Here is a 12,824-nt window from a genome sequence, read left to right on the forward strand (position 1 = left end):
TATTTTAGGACCACAGCAGTGAGAAGTGGGTTCCCCTCGCTTGCGACAGTCCACGCAGCTCAAGTCAATAATGGACCTCAGTTCACGTGTACATTAAAATGACAAAAGAAAAGTAGCTGTAATTTCCAGATAGCCAAGGGAAAAGAAACCTTTTCGTGCTCACTTAGTTGTTCATTTCCTGGAGATGGATTACCACTCCACTGAGCCAGAAATCCAGATTTGGTGCCTCAACTATGACCCTTTCTCTTTAAAGAGCTACATTTTCATTCTCTTTCTCCAACTTCTCACCAAAAAAAAAAAAAAATCACTTTTTAATTGGAGGGAGAGAGGATTACAGCTCTGACACACGGAGAAAGGTGCCATGATTTGTTCTGACAAGAGCAATATTAGTGGGAATTTGACCTTCTGAATATCAGGCGGAAAAGCTACTTAGAAGTCCTCTTTTCAATTTCACATCTGTTACATTTAGTCAAAAGAAATGTTTTCTCTTTCATCATCTATCAATTGATTTGCAAGTGAAAATTTCAAACGGCACCAAAGGAGGAAAAAGTTGATTTATGTTTTTCAACACCACTACTTTTGTTCTCAACTTCAGGCTAAGTTTATTCTTAGGGTGAGTAATTGCTATTTTCTTATTCACTGTATTAAAAACAGTTAGACAAGAGAACCAGTACCACTCTCTTTTCTTTGTGTTAAGTGCAAAGCAGCAGCAAGGGTGTGACTAGTTTAAGATGAGCTTGATTTAGCATACCATAATATAAAGAATGTAAGTAGAGCAAACAGCTAGCTAGTTCAGAATTCAGAAATACGCTTTTGCTTTAGTTTTGGCTGACTTAAGCTTGACGATAGTAACTGACAAATTCAGTCTTGCTTGTGTGTATAAACAGAAATGTAGTGCAGTATTACAGTAACACAGTGGTTAGACAGTTAGCATTTAACTGCATAAAAACAAAACATATCTTTTTTACTTTTCAAAAATGCCTCAAAAAAAAAAAAAAGTTTAGTGGTGCTGAAATATTTTTTTTTCTTTCGAGAGAGCAAAGCTAGCTGTTTCTCCTTGATGTAGTCCTTATGCTAGGCTAAGCTAATTCCTAGTTGGCTCAAGCTTAATACTTAACAGACTGAAATTGAGAGTGATATCGTTTTTTTTTGTTAATTCTCGGCATGTAAGCAAATTAGTGTATTGACAGTTTATCTTAAACCAACTACGTGTAGCAGTTTACATCCACTGCAACGGATTGTAACGCAACTTTTTCAGTTGCCTGTGGACTGATTCTATGTTCTTCTTGTAAAATTTGAAGGATGTGACATTTGTGCACACTCCCATTTAGCTCCCCGACCATGTGCCACACTAGCTAAGGTAGCTTATGCTAAGTAAGACTGCAGTTCACTTTAAGATTAAGTGTTGAGGGATCTATTGGCAGAATATTGCTATAAATGTTTTCATCAATGTATAATCACCTGAAAAATAAGAATTGTGGTGTTTAGGTTAACTTAGAATGAGCCTTTTATAGCTACAGAGGGTACTGGTCCGCCATGCTTTACTGCCATGTTTCTTCAGGAGCTCAGAATGATCAAACTCAGCAGCAGCAGCAGCCAAATTAGCGCCAAATGTTCACTGAGTGACCAAGTGTCTTTTTATTAGTCGTAAGAAAGTATTAATAACCTTTTAGAAGTTGTGGACGCTTATAGCAGTTAAAGTGAGCAATATGTTGCAATGCAGCCACTTAACTCAAACTCCTGTCAGGTGTTATTGTCAGTTTACAATGTTGCATGCGTCCCAAACACCTGCGGAGCTCCTGCAGCCTGCAGTGCTTCACCGAGGGGGAGGACGGAGCGGTGGGGAACAACTCGCTGCAACCATAGACTGTATATTTAACATATGGTCTATGGCTCCAACTTTTGCATGCACATTGCTACATATTGCTCCTTTAAACCTTCAGCATTTTATTTAGCATACGTTGATTAGCTTTCAGCAATTAATGCACAAACAGTAGATGACTAAAATAACTCCTTACAATTAAAAACCGAGATGTATTTTCCAGAAAAAAGGATTTATTAGTTGAAGACTGAAGCACTGGCTGAAAAATTCCCTCACTGCAGTGTCTTTTATTAATAAAACATAGAAAAGACTGTTACAGAAGAAGTTACGGTGAACCTCTCTCTCTCTGCCTTGGCATCTCTGCTGGATTCATTCTGGCAATTTGCTTTTAAGTTCTTTTTTTTTTTCTATTCCCATACAAAAAAAACTGCATATTTTCTTAGGTGCATCTTCAAGATCTTTTTTAAACTGACAGCACAGTTAAAGTTAAACACCTCAGTCGAGCATTTTGGTTTCGGTGTAGGTGAAACATGAGCCCTGCGCTTCCACCTTTACAAGTTTGTCTCACACATGTTCTCTTTATTTAGCCGGGTTTTAACGCTACCAGGATTTAGTTTGCCTCCAGCTCAGAAAACGACCTTTGGTTTCCACAAATCCTCCAACCGTTTCTCTCACTTTTCTCCATTTAGATTCATGCCACACTGGAGTGCGAATTTCGAAGAAAAGCCAATTAATCCAGCTGCATTGTTTTTGTAATTCAACTGATCTCTCTGTCTCAGTCTATTTTTTGTTCTTCCTTTCTTTCTCCCTCCCTCCCAAGTTCTCTCCAGCTGGGGACTTGATCTTCGAGGTGTATCTGGAAAAGAGAGCGCCGGAGAACTGCTGTTTAATCAAGGTATAAGAGTGTGTGTGTAAATGTGTGCGTTTGTACTTTCAGCAGGCATGTTGAGTCTGTGTGTACGCCTGCTTTCCCATAGGTCCCTGGTGGTAAGGTGAAATAAGAAAGAGGGAGCAGAGATGGAGTGTGGGATGAAGGCAGGTGGAGCAGGAGAAGGAATGAGGGCTGCGGGTGGGTAGAATGAGAGGTGGAGAGGTTGATAGAATAGGGCTAAGACATTCGTGGTTTAACCTGATGGGATTACCGCCACTGAAATAAATCAAAAGCGAACTAATCAAAGAAACGTCTGATTTAATTGTGTGAGTAATTGCATTTTACAAGGCACGCAGGCCGCTGCAGGTTACGGACTCCTTTCACAGGTCGGCAGCAGCCGTAGAAGAGGGATGGGGTTAAAGAGGAGTCCTCAGCACCTCGGTTTGACTTTAATACTCCACTTTCTCTCGGTGGAGTAGAGTAGCACATTTGCTTTTGTTCGCTTCTGTTCAGGTGCACTTAATAACTTGACAAAGAAGCAAGTATTTAATCAGCGGGGCGCGTACGTGGCCGCGAGTCACATATCTGCACGGTTAGAGTTACATGTTTAGTATTGAGTTGTTCTTCATTGGCAGAGATGGATCAAAGCAGTGATATCGATCTGCAGAGCTTATGATCCGAGCTTTAACATGCAGAACATGCTCACTTTGTTCGATTGTTTTTCTTTTATTTGTTTTATTGTTTTGCCGAGGTGTGTGTTCATCTGTTTGTTGTGTTTGCGGTAGGTCTCTCCCAGCATGCGGCCCACGGAGCTCGCAGAAACTACACTGAGTATGAGGAGCATCGCCTTTAACGCCGATGACCTCTGGACCACCTTTGAAGTCATTGAGAATGGAGAGTTAGGTATTTCCTCCTCCGTTCTCTTCATGATATGTATTCAAATCATAAAGTATCCTGAAACCACGGCATCAACAGTGATGTATGATCATCTCTTTTACCTTCTTTCATAATGTTGTTCTAAATCTCCTGCACACAGAAAAGAGATATTTCCATCTACTTTGCCTGTAGTTGTTCTTTTACACAACCACAGCATTAGCTGCTTATAGCAAAGTATTAAAAATGATCAAGATGTTGTTGTGACAGAAACAAAACCCAAATGCAGTGGGTTTTTTTTCTCTCGCCTTTCTCCCAGTGCTCTCCAGTGCCCTGCCAGCGCTTTTCTGCCAAAGAAAAGTCCTTTACTCATTTAATCAGATAAATCACTGTATTTGACAGATGTTGGAAGCTTCATTTAAAGCTTTATTTATAAACCTTGCTAGAAACTTCAGTTGTTAAAAAATTACATTCAGTACAGCCTTGTCACCCCAGTGACTCACAGGATTTTCTTTTTTGTAATGTTATTTGTCGAATATTCTGTATATGAAAATAAACAAACATTTCCACAGAGGCAGCACATGATGGGGTCAAGAGAAGGTTCAGTATTTCACACAGTGTCTCACTTGGTAGGACTGCTTGCAGTTTTTATTTAAAAGCGCGAGTTTAGTACTGCAGATGACTGCATTTTAAAAGGGTCACAAGCCAAAAAAGTTTTGGAACATGAGTCTACTGTAGATAAATGGATTTCCCACTAACTTGCATTGCTGGTGCCAACTTTTTTTGTTGGCCTTTTTGCCTTTATTCAATAATGATAGTAGAGATGCAGACAGAAAATGTGGGAGAGAGAGAGGTATGACATGCAGCAAAGGTCCCTCTGGCTGGGAATTGAAGCGTGGACATTGCACTTACATCGTATGCGCCTTAACCTTTAGGCTACCCGGTCACCCGCTGCCAACATATCAAAGAATTATGTTCATATGCAACTATTTTGCATTATTATTTTGCATTGCCTTGGGGTTCTTGGGTAGATGCACTGATAATGAACCGAACTGTGCCTGGCTTGCATACAATCAGGGATGTTTGGTGCATATCCTTCCTCATCTCTGTCTCCTCTTATTTGCTCTCAACTCTTCACTGTCGCCGTCCAATAAAGACATCAAATGCTCCCACCTCAAAAGATTAATAAATATAAGTGCATTTAGGCATTTTGAACAGAATGCAGACTGGATATTTTTTCCATTCCAACAATATTTGCTTGTTGCAACTACAACAAAATCACATTATGGTTAAGTTTTGCTTTATTACAAAGATCAGACCAGCGGCTCTGCACAGGCACCTCCTCAATCAACTGTAACCAGGGGAACACCCTGCACCGTGATGCACTTTAATCAACACTGGAATGGAAACATGTTTTTCTTTACCTCACACTGTTCAAGCTTACACAAAAATCCTCTTCACTAATTACCACTTCTTAGAATCCATTTGAAGAAATTAAACAAGCATTTAATTTCAATCAAGTAGAAGAGCGTCTTCAATAACAAATCCTACATTCTTCCCTTTTGCTCAACAGAAAGGTCAAGAAATAATTTACTCTTTAATTGAAGCGCTCGACTCACAAAGGCCTGACAAATATGATTGTTTCTATACACTGATCTCTCTGAAAATGATTGCCTTGCTGCTGTTACAGCCTACACTTTTGTCTTAATATGACTTCATGATATTATTATCAGTTAATTCATATTTTTTATGCCTCTTTGCCCGTGATAGTCATGGCCAGAGGCTTCACATTCTCGGGTTGTCCATCCCATTCTTGTGAACATGATCTCTTAAGAATGCGAGGGAATGTCTTCAAATCTGGCAGAAATGTCCATTTGGACTCAAGGATCAACTGATTATAATTTGTAGGTCAAAGGTCAAGGTCACTGTGACCTCACAAAACACGTTTTTGGCCATAACTCAAGATTTCATACACTGATTATGACAAAATTACACACTAATGTCTAATAGTGTAAAATGATGAAGTGATGACATTTTATATCCAAAAGGTCAACTTCACTGTGACATCATAATGTTCAGCTCTATCTCAGTCTTCTTTACTCCTCTAGAAAATAGTCTCTAAGTCAGAAGTTCCCAAATATAGGAACTCCATGCCCCAATTTAAAACCTTCAGTCACAACTCTGATCAACAAACGAGACTAATCGTACCAATAACAAGATATGATGCATTAATTGGTGTTAATTGGTGTGACAGTTATTGGTGTTAATGTGACCGGTCTCCAACTACATGTAACACCTGTTAAACTAGGTAATCTAGGTAATTTTTTAATTAATCATAAACATTTTACGGTCACTTCAAACTTATAAAATTCAAGTTTAAAAAAATTATCTCTCAAGGCCCGCCTGCAGGGCCTTCATCAGACAAGATTTTATTAATTCCAAAGGAAATTCTTGTGCCAGATTGTTCCAAAATTACAGTAACAAAAGAGTAACAACAATAGAGCATCAAATAAATGAAATATTAATATAAAATATCAAGTGTATAAGGAGTAAAATGCAAAGAAATGGTGCCTGATAGAACAATAATAGAAGGCAGATAAGTACAAAGGTAAGCTAAATAGAAAATATAGTTGTGGCAATTACATTGAAAGCGATATTGGAAGTGATACCGAGAGGAAATAAACAATTATATTAAACGAGATAAAGAATGTAAAGATAGCACATGATAATAATGAAAAGTAATAGTGATGCTGAAAGGAAATTGCACAGTGTATTGAAATGTGACACTAAACACAACAGAAAAAATAATATTGCACATGTTAATAATATCACCCATTATGTTGAAAAGTCATATTGCACATAGTAATGAATATTATATAGCTCATATTCACAGCCCACACTGTATGAACCACTGCTGTAAGTGGAGACAACATGTTTCTCTCTGGAAATGATTTACTGGAATCATGCATGTCAGTATATGATAACTTTTGACAAAAAAATACACTTAATACCTTAGTTTTCACTACATGCACAAGTCTGGACAGACATGGATGTAAACTATAAATCCAATTTTAGTGTCTTCTATCAGCTGTGGCCTTTTCTAAAAGACCCCTGCGAGATTTAATTAAATATTTTGGCTGTTTTTTTTCTCATCATTAAAAGGGACCATGGCAGACATCTGTTGCATGATTAGAGCAGAATGACGCGGTTTTCTGTTGACCAGTGTAAATGATTTTGAAAAACATAAACTTAATTCCATAAGTTTGATTAAAGGTCGCCCTGCTGTCGACTCATAGCGGCAAAAAGTCTTTTCTCTAAACTCCCTGCTGTCATCTGCAGTATATCCAATTAGTGAATGATGAGTCACATCACCATTTAAATGGCTATTCTCATCCAAGGCATATACAAAGATCACTCTTTCTCTCATCCGAAGACCTCGTGATTAGAAGATTATGCTATCTCTCTAATGAACCGGTGTCCGTGAACATGGACGCACACTGAGAAATTAGCCAAGCATCGTCAATTTGATGATATGCACATTAATTAATCATCTTTACCGTCATATGTCATAAATTACCTTCATCTTCCTTGCATGATCGACCTGGGGAGCTGACCCGCCTCATCTTGCATTAATATGCTCTGATGGCACCCCGCGCCTCACACACCCATATTTGATCGTAGCACGAGAAGCGGCGAGCAAGGGGGAGTCAAAGTTGAGCTTTGTCGCGAAGTTGCTTAGCTGGCGGTCCCCGTGCACTTTTCATCAGTTCACTGAGAGTTTACACCGCGCTCTTATTTTGTTTTCCTCCTCGCAAAGTTACAGAGGACACGCCGTCCTCTTCTAAAAACGAAGGTGTGTTGAATACTGAATATATTTGCTGACGGTTCAGCATATTTTCCATGGCAAGACAATATGTCTGTGGAAGAGTAAACAGTCAAGCTATTTTGAAGGCGGTAGCGTGACAGGTTTTGCTCATAAAACCATAAAGAAGGGAGGGAAAGTGCGTTAATTAGCCATTTTGGAGGATAGCTACAGATAAACACTGTTATCGAGGACAATAGGCAGAAAAGGGGAGCTAATATTTGTTGGGAAATGAGGAACTAATTCCATGGCCTGGGTCTGCAAAGATTCCAGAGAGAAGATAAGCCCGCTGTTATGAATAAGTTATGCCATTGTGGCTCTTTTTACCTCCTTCGGTTATGAAAAACAAGGGAGCAGGAGAAGGAGGCATCAGAGCAGGGGTGGTGGTACACAAATTATCTGCCTTTTTTTTTTTTTTAGCTGATAGCATGTACCCTGTTCACCAATTAGGAAGAGATAATAGGTCTATTTTGCACATGAGTGTGTTTTTATAATCAGGTCCTGATATGCTGGAGATAATTTAAACTGCTCTGTGATGAAAATGGGGAGAACAACAACATAATTTTGTTATTTGGTTAACTAGAATTAGTCATGGATTTTATATGAGCTTGTGATTTCGTTTCATGCATTTTTAATTCATGTAAAACAGAATGGCTTTGTTCACAGTTGACTTTTTTGACCATTATTGTCTGACTATTTTTATTTCCTGGCAGATTTGTAGTCTTAGTCTATAATGCCTCTCCCTCTGACCCCCTGTCTTTTATTTTCAACAGAGCGACCGCTGCACCACAGTGAAAAAATTCTTGAGCAGGTGCTGGAGTGGAGCACCTTGGATTGCCCCAGCTCTGCTTTTCTTGTCATAAAGAAGTTTTCGGGGGCAAAAAGTGTAGCTGATGGGAAAGGTATATATAAATGGTGCCTTTTAATGCGTTTTTTTTAACGGTATGTTGTTTTGCATGTGTACTGGTTACATGTCATTGTTCACTGTGGGACTGCAACTCTTTTTTTCATTATATGTTAATCCTTTGATTACTTCTGTTTAATTCATTGTTTAGTCGGTTGTTTAGTAATTCCCAACCAATTTAAAGCTAATTTTGCCCAGAGGGTACCTCTGCACTTGACAAGGGGTATGTGGAAAGATTGCTAAGTAACTCAGCTAATTAAAAAATGATTACCTGATTATAAAAACATGTATTCCCATAATTAGTCAGACCTAACACCTGTGCACCATGAGTGCATGAAAACTACCTACTAGAGAGCAGGGAAGTTAAAACTAAGTTGATAAAGTATGCTAAAAGTAGGCAGTTGGGTAGACAGTTGAAATTATTCACTGAAAGTGTCCATAACAGTTGTGATAGTTGGCTTTCGCTAAAACGAATGACTAAACACTTGAAATAGTTAGCTGAAAGTAATGGATGTTTCAACAGAAGTAGGCAAACGGTTAAACAGTGTAAATAATTATCTAAAAGTAATCAATGAAACAGTCAAAATAGTTAGCTAAGAGTAATATCTAGCAGTTGAAAATTGTTAAAAGTAAAGGTTAACTGTTGAAATAGCTAATTAGCTAAACGTGATGGCTACCAGTACCTAAGAGTAAGTGCTATATGGTTGAAATAGTTAGCTAAATATAATGGATTTGCAGTTGGCATGTTTAGTTGGCTAAAATACAAACAGTCAAAATAGTTATCTAAAAGTAATGGATTGCATATGGAATGGTAACTTAGCTAAAAGTTATGGATATACAGTCAAAACAGTTACCTAAAAGTGCTTAAACAGAAAAAATAGTTAAGAGTAATTGCTGAACAGTTGAGACAATTAGTTGAAGCTAAACTTCATGGTAAACAGTTGAAAGATTAGTTAAAAATAATTGCTTCAACAGCTGAAACATTAAGCAGTAAAATGCTAATGGATGAAGAAATAATGTATAAGCAGCTGAAATAGCAACTTTTACCCGAAAGTAATGTATAAATAGTGAAATTACTAAAATGAATGGGTAAAAGGTTGAAACTTAAAATAATGGATAAAACAAAACATCCAGCTTGTAGACCCCACTGCAAGTGGTTGTAGTATACAAGTAAACTTGAATGCAGTTATGTGACAAATACTGAAACAATATCCATTTATTTAATTGCAGCAATTGAGTTTAAAATCAATTTGAATGAACAAATTTGGAACATGACCAGTGGTTTCAGTGAAGGGGTACTTGAGTTCATCTGGCTGGCTGTGGGCGATAAAAAACACTGGGAACCACTTGTGTGTACAATGTCAGAAAACCTTGAAAAATGCCCATCCCATGTTTCCAGTACCAGTGATAATAAAATTATTTGATTTAAATTAGCAACGATACTAAAACAAAGAAAAGGAAACAGGACAAAAGCAGTCAAACTGTCACATTTGAAAAGCTGGAACCGGTTAATTGTTGACTTGAATGATAAATTAATCTGACAAATGGCTACAAAACAGAAAATATTCTTCCTTGATAGATTTCTTTGTGTTTTGCAGGAGACCAAAAACAGTTTATAAAAGGCGATTATCTGAAGTTCAACGATGGATCCTCCAAACTGCTGTCAGGGCACAAATTCCAGGACAAATACGTTGTACTGCGTGCAGAGCAGCTGCTGCTCTACAGAGATATCAGAGTAGGTACACCTTTATTTTCAGCTTAATCTACTGCCACATCTCCTGTAAACACTTGCCACGATGGGTTTTTTGCATGCGACCACGACATATCGGGCGAACAAAGAGGATTTTATCACAAGGGAATTTAAAAGGTTATAGAACTGCTTAAGAAAAACAAAATGTGTGAGAGCGGCGCCCACATAGCTGCAACCAAATAGACTGAACTCCACCCCTGCTCTCTCCGCTTCATCTCCCTGGCGACGTGTCCATCTCTGGGATCCAAATCTCTGAATTAAGGAGGAAAATAAAACACACTGATGACAGTGGACGTCCCACTCTCTTTGGAAAAAAAGGCAAGATACAGCGTGTGCTTCAGAGAGGACCAGCAGGCCCGCGTTCCCTAGAGGGCTTTTCTTCTCAGCACATTTCTGCAGTTTGAAACATGGGATTCGTAAAGGAGTGTGAAGAAGTGTTAATAATTGATGGAGGTGCAGTAACTCTGGCAGTAGGGGTAGGAGTACAGGGGGGGGGAGGGAACATGGTGAGAGCTGGTGCTGTGTGTGGGGAGGGTCCGCTCACTGAAAGCTTTTCTAAATATCAGGTTGCACAAGAATGTGGCTAATTACTGCGTAAATGCAAAGGAAATTAGAAGTGTTAGTGAAATTTAATTGATATTCTTTGGCCTGTACAATTACTGCCAGGTCTGTATTTAGTGCAAATTATGTTGGATGGAACTGGAAATGGGTGGTGGGTTGTGATGTGTAGGTGTCAGAAGCAAGCTATAACTTTGATTTTGTTTGCTTTGTTCTCTTTCACTTTGTTCTTTGTTGCTTGGAAGGAGAGGTTTGCTGGTAATGATTCAAATGGACTGCCGTGTTTTGCGATGCTGCACAGATAATTTGTTGGCATTTTATTTTAATGTGGTTCGTTTTGTTAAGTTGATTTTAATATGTGCCTTACTTTTTTTGTTTTCCTTCATTCTTGCAAAAATATTCTTCTAATATTATTTTTGTTTTTTTATTTTGCAGGGCACTAAAGCAGAGAAAGCGATCCACCTCAACTCTGTGAAATGTTACCTGGGCCTGAAGAAAAAGTTCAAACCTCCGACCAGGTAGACTGCACTCATGTACACAATAAATATCTATGTATTTTACTAAATCTCCCTTAAATCTGAACTAAGACTACCTGAATTTACCATGGTAGGGACATGTCAGAGTCAGATGTTGGGTTGTTAAAGGCCAGATATCACAAGACAAGTGCAAGAAAAGGTGGTAAATAATGTGCTATGAGTTTAACATGAAGGTCTGCAACTGAATTTAAAGGTGCAGTGTGTAAGATTTTTGGACATTTATTGGATTCATGTTTTCATTAGTGTATAATCATCTGAAAATAAGAATTGTGATTGGGTGACGGGTGGCGCATCCCGGCGACCATTCAAACTGAAAACGAACTGATTCATTTTCATACAATCATACAGAAATTTAATGGAATCAACTCATCTTTTTTCATTGACTTAACATAAATATATAAGTTTTGTTTGTTAAACTTAATTAAAGTGCAGATTTTCTTATGCAGGAATGAGGATGATTCTGGTCCCGTTGTATTTCACGCTAAAAAAGCTTAAAATGCAAAGCATTTACAACTAAGATGCAGCTGCTGTTGACAAATGCAGTGAAATATCTGATTTATTTGTCAATTCTTGTGCCAAGTTAATTTAGTGAATAAGTTAATTTCTCAGTTAATTTGAAAATGAAGAATCAAAACAAAAAATTGTGGGCCTTTTAATGTTTATTCATTTTATCTGAGAAATACTATTATTGTTAATGCTTGTTTATTAAGGAGCCACTGGCGTCCTGTCATTTTGCAAAAGTGGCCCCTGGCCAAAGCAAGTGGACTGTCCCTGCCCTACATGCTTGGAAGTGGGGTGGAAAAGAGACATTTGCAGTCTGCAAGTTTATGGCTAGATGCCACTAAATCCTCCTCACAGGTCCTTTGAGGTAAAGAGAAATCTATTAGGGAGATTTTTGTTTGGAAGCAGTACTTTGACAGAATCAGTTGTAACACTAGATCCCTTTTAGTTTGTTCTGTCATATTCCTTCATCCACTGTGGAACAACTTAATATGTGACTGTGTGCGTGGACAATCTTTTCTTATTTCAAATGGCTGTTCCTAAAGTCAGTGTTGAGCTTTCTCACTGAAATGTATTATACTGTTACTATAACATTATAATATGTAAAGAAGTTACAGTACAAAACATGTTATGTTTATGTGTTAGACACGATTATTGCTGTAAATGGATAAAAACAGTGTGACATAAGTACATGATCGGCTCCATCAACTCAATACAGAGGACTGCATCTGCTTTAACCTGCAAAATACCCGGAACAATATCAATTCAGTGTTATAGCTCGAGTATTATGAGCTCCTGTAAAGTGCATTTTATGTGCATTTATTTATTTGCTGCAAAATGTGTTGTTTCCATCAGTGAAGTGGTTTTCATTGTCATGTAGCTATTACTGAAATGTGGATGATAAGAAGTTGTCAGATATCTCCCTGCCTCTGCCAGTGAAGCAACAGTGCTACAGATTTTACACTTGGTTCTGTCTGACGTTAAATCACAGTGTCAATCAACAATGGACCCGTCCTAAAGCCCGTCCCTTCTCCCTCTGCGCTCCAATGACACTTGAACTAGCTAACTAGTCAGCTTTCTCTCTTATTGTGTCCTGTACTTTGATCTGTTAGTGCTAGTCTCGTTCATATTTTGAAAATGGTTAAAA

At 38.2% G+C, this 12,824-nt stretch overlaps 1 protein-coding gene across 2 annotated transcripts in view; it reads left to right on the top strand.

Annotated features, from left to right (window-relative positions):
- arap2 (ArfGAP with RhoGAP domain, ankyrin repeat and PH domain 2) overlaps nucleotides 1–12,824 on the top strand; it is a 169,915-nt gene that overhangs the window by 145,737 nt on the left and 11,354 nt on the right. For both annotated transcript variants that reach the window (XM_084711724.1, XM_084711725.1), the window contains exons 25-29: nucleotides 2,643–2,717; nucleotides 3,479–3,596; nucleotides 8,202–8,330; nucleotides 9,931–10,067; nucleotides 11,076–11,158. In XM_084711724.1, coding sequence (XP_084567850.1) covers nucleotides 2,643–2,717; nucleotides 3,479–3,596; nucleotides 8,202–8,330; nucleotides 9,931–10,067; nucleotides 11,076–11,158 — 542 coding nt within the window. The remainder of the gene's footprint in view (nucleotides 1–2,642; nucleotides 2,718–3,478; nucleotides 3,597–8,201; nucleotides 8,331–9,930; nucleotides 10,068–11,075; nucleotides 11,159–12,824) is intronic.

Source organism: Lutjanus erythropterus, chromosome 23 (assembly GCF_056507025.1).
Source record: "Lutjanus erythropterus isolate fLutEry1 chromosome 23, fLutEry1.hap2, whole genome shotgun sequence".
Lineage (NCBI taxonomy): Eukaryota > Metazoa > Chordata > Actinopteri > Lutjaniformes > Lutjanidae > Lutjanus > Lutjanus erythropterus.